Source organism: Xyrauchen texanus, chromosome 40, assembly GCF_025860055.1.
Source record: "Xyrauchen texanus isolate HMW12.3.18 chromosome 40, RBS_HiC_50CHRs, whole genome shotgun sequence".
In the NCBI taxonomy this organism is placed as follows: Eukaryota; Metazoa; Chordata; class Actinopteri; order Cypriniformes; family Catostomidae; genus Xyrauchen; species Xyrauchen texanus.
In genome coordinates, this window is record NC_068315.1 from 19,519,041 (window position 1) to 19,531,408 (window position 12,368).

General features: G+C 34.3%; 1 protein-coding gene across 3 annotated transcripts in view; it reads left to right on the forward strand.

Moving 5' to 3' along the window:
• The first annotated feature begins 4,233 nt into the window (after positions 1–4,233).
• LOC127633859 (sorting nexin-29-like) overlaps positions 4,234–12,368 on the forward strand; it is a 133,071-nt gene continuing 124,936 nt past the window's right edge. For 2 of the 3 annotated variants that reach the window (XM_052113212.1, XM_052113214.1), the window contains exons 1-5: positions 4,234–4,594; positions 4,877–4,903; positions 5,143–5,207; positions 5,616–5,668; positions 11,541–11,665. In XM_052113212.1, coding sequence (XP_051969172.1) covers positions 4,588–4,594; positions 4,877–4,903; positions 5,143–5,207; positions 5,616–5,668; positions 11,541–11,665 — 277 coding nt within the window. In that variant the 5' untranslated portion in view covers positions 4,234–4,587. The remainder of the gene's footprint in view (positions 4,595–4,876; positions 4,904–5,142; positions 5,208–5,615; positions 5,669–11,540; positions 11,666–12,368) is intronic. The other variant, XM_052113213.1, reaches the window with a different exon arrangement.

Here is a 12,368-nt window from a genome sequence, read left to right on the forward strand (position 1 = left end):
GTTTGTCTTCTGTCAAAGGTTTCTAATACTGTATCTGTAAAGATAAAAGCTGAATCTCACAGGGTTTATTCACTTCTGTGAACTTTGTACATTTGTACGTCATAATTCTACCACAACACACTCGTTCATAACTCAGTGTTCTTTTACCACTGTAGTCTTCTGATTATGTCTGTGAATTTGATTAGATGGGCTGCATTCTAATGGTATACTTAAAAGTACACTGAGATTGCGCTATGGAGAAAAAACATCCAGGAGTTGGTCGCTGTAAATGTTCATTTTGGTTTGCAGTTTTTCATGACATCTTTGGACTCTTTATACTCCTGACTGGGGTGTTTTGGAACATTTTTTTCCATGACTTTTTAATTTATGCTGGAGCTGTGATTATTTTCCTGAGTCTTATCTGGTGGGTTTTTTGGTACACTGGTAATATTGAAGTGCCTCCAGAGGAGCTGGAAGATGACATTGCTCCGCATAAACGCACCAAGGGAATTTCTGGTGTCATGCGTAAAGTCTCATGCAGACTCTCCAATGGACTAAGAAATTCGTTCCGGAGAAATGGAAGAATCAATACACAGGCAGATGACTCAAAGGGAAACTGCTCTGCCAGAGCAGACCAACCTGTTTCTATTGCCATGATTTGTTATCAGAATGCACAGCCACCTGGGATGACCAGCACTAACCACCTAAACAGAGAACCTCTGGTCGTATAACTTACAGGTAACATAAAATTAACATTATTAAAAATTACACACTTGGAGATGTCGACAGTGCGATGGAAATAAGTAATCTACCATTTTATCATTGTAATCTATGTGAATTATCCTTTTTTATTTTCATGATCATGCAACGTGTGACCTTGTTAATCATTCATAGCATCCTTACCTTAACAAGGGCTCCAATTGGCCAGGACACAGAATCAAATAAGACTTATCACAGCAAACTTTGCTCAACATTGAATGTCGTGCTCCGATATGACCTGTTGTAATTGGTGTGTACCTCTATTATTCCCACAGTGCTCTGTGGGAGAGACCCTTTTTTGAACGCTGCATCCATACTACCTTGAAAGGACCTGCCTTTACAAACACCAGTATTCTTCAGCTACATTTATGTATAATCATATCAAGCTTTCATAATAATGTTTTTAATCTAATAATTTTATAAAAGGATTCTGAATATTAAGTCAATTCATAATAATATTAATATTGCTCTTTTAATCATATTAACTAAAATGCATTCATTGTTTATAGTTTTTACTACATGCCAGTTGTATATTTGCAATATTTTTATTACTCATATGTTATCCTACTACAATTTATAAACTGTTTGCTTTCTGTGGTAATAATATACACCAGTGGAACATTATTTGTGTTATGTACACAAACAGATTTTCACAACTAAAAATTTGAGAATTATAAATTAGATTTATTAGTCTGTTATTGTTTAATTTGAAAAGTAAAATTAAAGGGATAGTTCAACCACAAGTGAAAATTCTCTCATCATTTACTCACCTTCATGCCACCCCAGATGTGTATGATCTTCTTTCATCTGCTAAATTCAAATGAAGATTTTTTTTCTCAGCTCATTTGGTCCATACAATGCAAGTGAATGGGTGCCAAAAATTTGAAGCTCCAGAAGTCACGCAAGTCAGTATATCTGATAGGTGTAGGTGAGAAACAGATCACATTCTTTTTTGGTGTTATTGGTGATTCACATTCTTAATGTATACACCCGCTACTATGCAGGGAGAACAACTTCAAGCAAAAAAAAAGTGATAAATATTGAACCCCCCCCAAAACAGTAAATATGGATTACTTTTATGATGCATTTATGTGCTGTTTGGAGCTTTAACATTTTGGCACCCATTCACTTGCATTGTATGGACCTACAGAGCTGAAATATTCTTCTAAAAATCATAATTTGTGTTTTGCAGAAGAAAGTCAGACATACGCATCTGGAATGGCATGAGGGTGTGTAAATTAATGATAATTTTCATTAATGGCCACTATTGAGATAAATAAAGTGACAATTTTATTTATAAGTAAGTTGAAGAAATTCTCAATTTACATGCATAAAGCAAGCAGTGAAAAGAAAATGGAAATTTAATTTTTTTGTCATGAGCACACTAAAAGTGAAACTCATTCCAATACAAAAGAGAGTGTCGATAGATCAGAGAAATGCCCTTTAAGACATATTTACATACTGGGCTTATAAAAATGTTCCCTGCTATGTAAGTTTAGTGAACCCCCAACATGCTTCTCTATACACCGATCAGCCACAACATTAAAAGCACCTGCGTAATATTGTGTTGGTCCCCCTCAAAATCCAGTATTTCTACAGTTGGTCCCTAATTTGTAACAGTGACTTGAGCTCCTTTGTACAAAAGTTTAGATTTCTTTGCTTAAGTTGAAGCACACAAGATGCTCTTTGGAATGTTCTCATATCATGCTTGAATAATGTGGATCTCCAGGCTTTTAACAAATTTCGGAGTATGTTGTAAATAAAGCAGAAGAGGGATTTTTGAGAAATTATGAAATTCACATAAACGTTTCAACCTTTTTCTCCAATTTATGCTGATTATATTATTCGTAACAAATATTTGTAATAATTTTTAAAGAATAAAAAAAATAGAAGAATTATCATTTGTGGATGTTTGCACCCCACTGTAAAACTATTAATCAAATATCACAAAACTGTACTTTACATTAATTGTGTGGCAATCAAATCCTCATGAAGTCAATTAAATATCACACAGCAATAGGTCTAGAAATTAAGTCATCTGAGAGTCAGAGAGGCCCAGATGTCACAGAGCGATCTAAAGATGCAGATGAAACCATGATTGACACAAGATCAGCTGTCACTGGATGGATTGAATCAACATCACTACAACTCAAGCCTGCCTCTTCCTTAAACTGAGGAAGGCATCACATTGCTTGTTACCATGAAGACAGTGCAAACTTACCACTGCACACCTGTAATATAGGGAAAAAAATCAAATACAAGGGACCATGGAGAGGTAGCAATATGTTTTTAAGGAATAATTCATACAATAATTATTTTTAGTTCATAATTGTTTTTATCACCCTCATGCTATCCCAGATGTGTATGACTTTTTTTTCTTCTGCATGTCACAAAGATTTTTAGAAGTATATTTCAGCTCTGTAGGTCTTCACAATTGTATTGGATTACAGGATTCCAGTAGTTAAATCCATGTCTTCAGAAGCGATGTGTAGAGTGATATGATGTGAGAAAGTCCTCCAAGTCCTTTTTTTTAACTATAAATCTCCATTTTCACTTTCATATTGTTCTCCTTTTGTTTTTGGTGTTTCACATTCATCTTGTATATCGCCACCTACTGGGCAGGGAGGAAAATTTATAGTAAAAAAGGACTTAAATATCAATCTGTTTCTCACCCACACCTAACATATCACTCCTAAAGACTTGGAATTAATAACTGGAGTCTTATGGATTACGTATAGATTTTTATGCTGCGTTATGTGCTTTTTTAAGCTTGAAAATGTTGGTACTCATTCACCTGCATTGGCTGGACCTACAGAGCTGAGATATTCTTCTAAAAGACTTTGTTTGAGTTCAGCAGAAGAAAGAAAGTCATACACATCTGGAATGTCATGAGGGTAAGTAAATGATGAGAGAATTTTCACTTTTGGGGAAACTATTCCTTTAAGCAGTGTGTAAATGTGCACTGCACAGACTGCACATCTTCAAATCTGTTGGATGTTAATGGTGAGCATAATTTCTAAGAAATTTGTCAATAAATTAGTCAATAAAATCGAATGCTGTATTCATTATTTGTTTTGTCTTATTGAACTTGAACATAAGAAGAGAGCGCTTGAATATGAACTGTGAACATCTGCATGCAATTTAGATGTTTTAATAATCTGTGATCTCAGAAGTGTTTGTCAACATACTTATTCACTTTTGTATCTACATACAAATGTTGACAAATTTGGTGTGTTTGGTCAATTAAAATGTGTTACAGGTATTGCATAGTTATAATTAAAAAATATTTTATATATATATATATATATATATATATATATATATATATATATTCAATTACAACAAAATAAAAATTTTAATCCACTGACGAACATCATTATTATTATTTTACTGTAATTACTTCGTATTCATTGTATCATTACTACTTTTGTTTTGATTGCCATTATGAGACACAGTTACTGTCACGTGACACCCGGGAATGTCATGTGACTAACGAGGGTTTTGCAGTTGTATTAGCAATCTGTCGTTAGCGAATTAATACACTGTAGAAGTCGTCAGAAACAGTTCACGCATGCTGGACAGTGAGTACTTACGATCACCGACTGATGATTACTTTATTAAACAGCGAATTCACAGTTGTAATGCCTTTATTTTCTTTATAAAAGTGCTCGTTAGGTATCGGTTGTACTGTAACGTTTAACTGCTGTGTCTCAGCAAATCAAAACTACGTAGAGCCAATCAAAATGTAAACATCTCCTGGAATTAACTTGAAACCTTTTGGGGACAGACACAACTGCAATTCGTGCTGAATGTTAAATTGCACTACTCTGTTTTGTTTGGATTTTCAGAATGAACGGTGAGTTGCAAATCTGACATGATGTTTACATTGTGTATTATTCATTTGATTTGTGCTCCACATTTGACTTTGTTGTTAAAAAAAAACATTCGTTATAAGGAAGCCAAAGGTTTCAAAACATTCAGTCAGTGTCGATGCAATTTGAATATGCAGATCCTAGAATTTTTAACACTTTGTTACAGCTAAATGATAGTGAACATTTAAAAATGTGAAAAGAGAGAGTAAATGAGAAAAGAGAAAACAGTCACAGTAGATAATGATGTCTGAAATGTCTGTCTACAGTGGCAACACTACTTCCCAATTCCCTTGGTAGGTTTCTTTTGGGCCTCATTAAGTTTTTACGTGTTTGTTCCCTATATTATATTTTAACATGTCATTTGAACACCCAGTGCCTGAACAAACAATAGTTCATTACTGTAAATCACGACTGAGATGAATGAAGATATAATAATGATAAACTTATTATAATAAGGATATAATAAGGATTCTCACATGCTGCTAAATCAGGTAAATTCTCCAGTAATATATAGGGGCATTGTTCCTTACAGGCATGCAGCAAAATGACCTGAAAAGACAAAACCTGTTAGAGAGACTTCTTGATGCGGTTAAACAGGTAAGGTGACTGAGTTTTTTGATTGACATATCAGAACTTATTTGTTAACATAAGGCAATCTTAGAGGATACTGGCATCGAGCAACAAGGAAGTAGTGAATGACCGATGAAATCTGTTAATCGGCCTATTGGACAGTATTACCAGCCGACATCGATCTAAGTTTCATCCAGTTAAACTGCCAATATACTGTATATCTATATATCACTAGAAAGAAATATAAAATCCTAATGACTATTTTACTTGAAAATAAAACACATTTCAGTGCGACATAATACCCTGCTGAGTAATAGGCTATTTTAGTCTAAATCTTTCTTGCTTTCACCAGCTGTTTCATATAGTTTGATAATGATGTTAGGTAACAGTTGGATGCTGAAAGATCATGTCTTAAATTATTGTTTATCTTCTCAGTGCCAAATCCGCTTTGGTGGCAGGAAGGAGATTGCCTCAGATTCAGATAGCAGGTGAGAACAATATACCTAAATAGTCATACCTAAATATTACCTATTTGTGTTATAAAAAATTAAAAGTATTTTGGTATGAATTTTGAGGTAATGCATTTAGTCAATTTTGAGCCTTTATAAAAATCAGTTAATGGGTCAGTGATGTAACACAATTTTTTTGGTACTGATCTATTAAGTTATTTAAAATACATTAAAATGCAATTCAAACAAAATACAAATTACTTGAATACAACTATGCTATGATTAACTTGTTTTCAACTTCTGAGTTCAAAGTCATTTTTATATTTATTAGGGCATTGAAAGTGCAGTCAGCAAAATTGGTATATATATAGTTCTCATCAAGCCAAACAACTTTCATAATCATTGTTTATTAGCTCTGCCCAACAGGAAAACGCAGGCTCTGAACATTTGAATTCTCTTCCTAGAGGATTCATGTGACTCACACCAAATTTGTGCAACATCATGCCAAGACATTGTAGATGCTAAATTGCGAACAGATGTTTGATATTTTGAATGGTGTCGCCATGACGAAGCAATACATTTATGGCGAAAAATGGGAAACGGTTAGTGCCGTGTATTTTCTGTGTACATTGTGTGATTTTGATGAAAATGCAGCTGTATGTTTGGTAGTTGGGGCTGATCACATTGATGTGGCTATTATGGGTCAGGGTCATAGAGCCACCAACTGGCAGAAGGAAGTATGGCACTTCTAACAGACTTTGAAATAGCCCACTTGTGTTTAAATGAATTGCTTCAAAATTCTTTAGAATAATGTCAAGACACTGCTGATATAAAATTATAGAGGAATATTTGATATCTTAATTGTTGTTGCCATGGCGACACATTCATTGTTATTATTCCTTTCTTCCTATATATGAGTGTTTTTGAGGCACTTGGCATGCTTAAAATATTTTGCACACATATCATCGATGACATCGAGTCATCGGCCATTAGGACTTGGCAAAAATTCAAAAATGGCATGTAACGGGGTCTGTATCACCCCCTTTTTCACCTACATTCACTAAAATTGGTACAAATACACTACCGGTCAAAAGTTTTGAAACATTTACTCATGCTTTATTATAATATTTTTTCACATTGTAGAATAATAGTAAAGTCATCAAAACTATGGAATAACATAAATGGAACTTTGGGAATTATGTTGTGACTAAACAAAATCCTAAATAAATCAAAACTGTGTTATACTTCAGCATCTTCAAAGTAGTCACCCTTTACCTAGATTTTGCAGAGATGTACTCTTGACATTTTCTCAACCAACTTCTTGAGGTATCACCCTGGGATGCTTTTTAAACTTGTGTTGGGCACTTATTGCCTGCTTTTCTTTATTATTTGGTCCAAGTCATCAATTTCAAAAACATTTAATTAAATTGTAGTTTTATAATAAAATGAATGAATATGTTGGCACAATTATATTTTTGTCTTCAAAACTAATTTCAAACATTTAAGCAGACAGATCAAAAGATTTTTAAGATCATGAGAAACATTTCAGTCAAATCTTTGGACCGGTAGTGTACCGGACAAAAAAAAAAAGAAAGCTTTCTTTTCTACTGATGACTTATACTGGAATTACTGTTAATTTTGCTAACAGTATACTAGTTAACAACGTTATCTTAATAAGCTATAAATTATATTGAAGTAATGTGTAGTTAGAGGTTTGTGTTTCTCTACGTATTAAAGAGCACACCCAATTAGTTCCACACAATGTTGTAAAGATATTCTAAACTGGTTATGCAAAAATCAACACTGGTATTGGATTGGGATCGGTATCGGCATCGGCCAATACTGAGATTTACGATATCGTCATCGGATGAGAAAAAGTGGTATCAGTGCATCCCTAGTTATTAGCTCTGCCCAACAGGAAGATGAATCAGAACTTTTAAATACTGCTCTTATGGGATTCATGAGACGGTCACCACAATTAGACATCATTATGCCAAGACATTAAAGATGCTAAATTGTGAACACATTTTTTGATATATTAAATAGTTTGCCTTAGTGAGGCATTAAATGAATGGTGAAAAATGGGAAACATGAAGTGTCTCATATTTTTTGTGTGCATTGTGTGATTTGGATTTTGGGTCATGGTTATAGCTCCACCACCAACAGCAGGAAGTGTGTCTCCTACAACTGACTTTAAAATAATCCTCTTATATTTACTTAAATTGCTTCAAAATTGGTTAGAATAATCTCAAATTCATGTGTCCGTCTTGCATTGTTTTCTGAAAGCCACCGGGTGGAAATGGACCCTTGGTGCTTGGGCCTGTCATTGCTGCTTGCTGCTCTATGTTTGTGTTGTAACCATCCTGAGACAGTAAAAATAAATAAATGGATAAAAGTCATGGATAAATAGTATTAAAAGCTTAAATACTTGAAAATAATAAATGTTGGCATAAGTTGTTTGGAAGTAATCTTTTATTATTATTATTTTTTTGTTGTTGTCATTAACAATTTTTAATTGATTCCAAACTCAAATGAACATAAACAGCAAATGAAAACATGGAATACATTTTTATCAATATATACCACCCCATCACCCAACATACATCCCAGTTGCCAGACAATGAATAACCATAGATGCGCATATAGACAGTTAAAAGAAAATACTCAATGACATAAAAAGGGTTCCACATATTGATTCATTATATATATTTAATCTAAACTGTCCCTCTCCACTGCTTCTCCCTGGCAACCCTCTAGGAAGGCCAAATAAGTGCCCCACTTCTTGCCTTAAGAATCCAAGCTGCCCAGCTGTCTATGCGGCATCTTTTCCAAAAGCCGCCACTTTGCCCAACTCGGTGTACCACTCATGAAATGAGGACGCACCAGCTGACTTCCATCCCCCAATAATCACCTTCCTGCCGATCATCACGCTCGTAAGGTCCCAGTTTTTTTATGCGTTTGTCCCCTATTTTAATACGCGCCCCATCACCCAAAATACAAAGTCTGGGGCAGAATAAAATCTGATCCTTTGACCTAAACGTCTGAATCTTAGTACAGAACCAACTCCATCCTCCAATTGGCATCGCCAGCAAGTAGGTGTGCCTTTAAGGCCAAGCCTATACAATCTAGAGGGAGTCCAATAAAAACGATGCAAAATCGTAAATTGAATGAGGCGCACCCTTGTATCCCTAGACATAGACTTGACATTCTTTTAAATCCTACCCCATTCTCCATCCTCCAGTAATATATTTAAGTCTCTCTCCCAAAACTTCTTAAGAGATGTTAAAACCCCATCCCCTAGACTCTGATTTAACCAGGAATAGAATGCTGAAGTCGCATGACCCTTTCAAAAAGCATCAAGCACCATCATAAGAATGTAAAGGAGCTCAATGCTCCATTTTCATACAGGTCACCCAGCATAGCAACGCCCTTATCAATCCATTCTGTCCAGCAGAAAGGGGTCTTGTTTGTGCCCAATTTAGGGTTTAACCATATACTTGCGGCAACGTTCAGGTAAATGTCCGAATTGAACACTTTGGAAACTTTTGTCCACACTAAATGCATGTGTCAGATAACGGGATGTCTTTACTTCTTCTGGCAGCTTGGTAGAACGACTTTGCAATGGCAAGATAGGGGCAATGACCTCCTGTTTAATCAAGAGCCAGGGAGGGGCTCTCAGGTGGAAGCGACCAATGCGCCAAATGTCTGAGACAAAAAGCATAATAGTAAAACAAAATCTTGGGGAGACCTAAACCACCATTGCCTATGTAACATATTAAAATGCATCTGGGGACGTTTACCATTCCAGATAAAGGATTTATAGACTATCAAATTGTTTAAAATAAAAGAGGGGAACTTCAAAGTGGAGAGACTGTAGTAGGTAGTAGAATTTTGAATACAATTTATTTAAAAACAATTTTATAACATTAACCTTCCCAGTCATAGAGAAATGTAGTGAAGCCCACCTGTCCATATCACTCAAAGGGTCAAAATTAACTGTAAACTGACTAAATCACACAAATTTGATGGGAATAAAATACCCAAATACTTAATGCCCTGTTTGGACCACTGAAGGTGCCCGGCTGGAAAGCCGTTACCGGGCAGTACGCTGTCAGAGCCAAAGCTTCGGATTTAGATCAATTGACTCTGTATCTTGAGAACTTTTAAAAGGAATGAATAATTCTGTGGAGGCATGGCATAGATCTTTTTATTATTATTTCTTAAAAATTACATGATATTAGATTATTACATTCTGTATATATTTTTATGAAAAGGCATATTTTGTTCAAGTTGAATGGAGTACCCTAAGAAAACGTTTTGATATTCGTGTCTCAAACATTTTTAACCCTTGTGCATCCTTGTGGACATTTTTGGCTTTTTCAGTTTTGTTTTTTGATAACTTTGTCTGTGTTAATGCTAACTGCATAAAATTTTCCACAGGTGTGAATTTTTATTGGAATTTTAATATTTCACCCTATTTTCTTTAAAAAAATTTTTTTGCACTAGTTACACAAAATACTCCCTCTTAGCGTCGTTTTGGACAAAAATGGCACATTGAAACCCATTAAAACTGCGATTTTTAATCCCAGTGCCATTTAACTATAAAATTATGCAATCTTGTTTAACATGCTTTCATTATGTTGGCAAGGCTTCAAAATTTACATTTTAAATATTTTTTACCAGATCGTGCCATTTTTTCAGGTTTGGCATATCATCAGCTTTTGTTGTTGTTTTCTGCTGTTTTTGGCTTATGCATATTATAGAGCCAATTAGATACATTATGAATATATAATTGTGTGAGTGTGTTGGTATGGATTTCAGAGTGTGGTTTGTATGTGTCTGAGGCTCTAATAATATAAATAAAAAAAATTCTGTTTAGCATTTATTAAATTGAAAATAATTATAATTATTATATTTTTTATAAAAAACAACAGTGGCATTATGTAAACAAACCGGCGTTTAAAGTGTTAAAATTCTGAAAATAAATGAATGTTTGGTAATTATGATTAGAACTGATGCTGGTTAAAATATAAGTCAGTGAAAGTAGAAAAAATATTATTCTATAATATTTTTATGACACTTTTGACATGGCCATTTTTGTCCATTATGGACCTGAGTGGTAGCTTTTTTTAAATCTGATACTGCATAAAAAATATGAAAGCATCAAAATGAATGTTGTTGTTAATCATTGACATATCCGAGGCTCTAATAATCAAAGAAAAAAATTCTGCTTAGCATCTATTAAATTGAAAATAATTACTGTTTTTAATTTTTTCCTAAAAAAACAACAGTGCCATTATGTAAACAAACCAGCGTTTAAAGGGTTAAAATTCTAAAAATGAATGAATGTTTGGTCATTATGATTAGAGCTGATGCTGGTTAAAAAAATTATGTCAGTGAAAGTGGAAAAAAATATAAATCTATAATATTTTTATGACAGTTTTTGGACATGGCCATTTTTGTCCATAATGAACCTATGTGTAACTTTTTTTAATTGATGCACAAGGGTTAAACAAATATTATTTTCCTTAAAGATATTTTGGAAAACTTTCTTTGAAATGAATGATTAAGTTGTGTATACTCCCATTTGTCAAGAAGCAATACAAGTATTTTATTACCTTTTAACTTGATGGTTACACCTCTTAAATTAAATGTATGTATTTTCATGTTTTTCCATAATGTATGAAACGAACATGGGTACGAATATTACATTTCTGTGAACTTGATACATGTTTTAAACTAAATAATTAAAGGATTTCACATTTTTATAATCTTGGACAACCTTATTTGCCAACAACACTATTACAGTTTTTACACATAGAGCTTTATGCAAAGATCGTAAATCATGTAACATTATGCTGAGTTTGTTGACAAACAATTTTTTGTACTTGTTTGCTTTTTGTTCCCATAGAGTCATATGCCTGTGTGCCCAGTTTGAAGCAGTTCTTCAAAACGGCTTGAGGAAAAGTCGCGGGCTAGCCCTCACAGCAGCTGCTATAAAACAAGCTGCTGGACTTAGCAGTAAAACTGAAGCAGGTACTATTACTGATTCTACCAAATAATGGACATACAGACCTTATGTTTTGTCTTTCAAATTCTGTCCGTTGTCAGCCCTGTTAATCGATGTATCACTTGGACAAAAGAAGCTGAAAAAGTTTGTTTTTCTAAACTTTCACTCTGTGCTCACTTTGCCCTACTTAATGAGTTTGTCTTAGTTGTTCCCCCTGAGACGCATTGCCTTAGAGATTTCCCTAGTAACAAAGAACGCATGTTGTGCTCTGGGTTGTCCATTGAGGAAACAGATGATGGTGAGTGCTCATACAGGAAATCTAGGTGCTGATACAGTTTATGAAACCAGATGGTTATGCAACAAGCCCTGTGAAAATGGCAAAAAAGAGAATCAAGATTTTTCTGAGGTTAGTCCCTGCACCTGCTGTGGTTTTGAGTTGTTTAAAATTAACAGCAGGACAAAGAATATTACTACAAAATTAGTGCAGAGTAAGTTTTTGTGGAGTAGAATGTTAGATGATGTCCTCATTTAAATTGCCATCCAAAAGTTGCTGTTTTTTTTCAGTGGTCTTAATTCAGCTTGAGTTTGTCATCGTAAAAAGTGCACTTGTCTTGAGCAAACATGCTTGAAGAGATTTACAGCTGAATGATTTCATGCCCAGACTTTTGTGCCATTTTAAATCCTCAGAAAGTTAATCTTTCAGATGTTTTTCATCCCTTCTATTGTTTG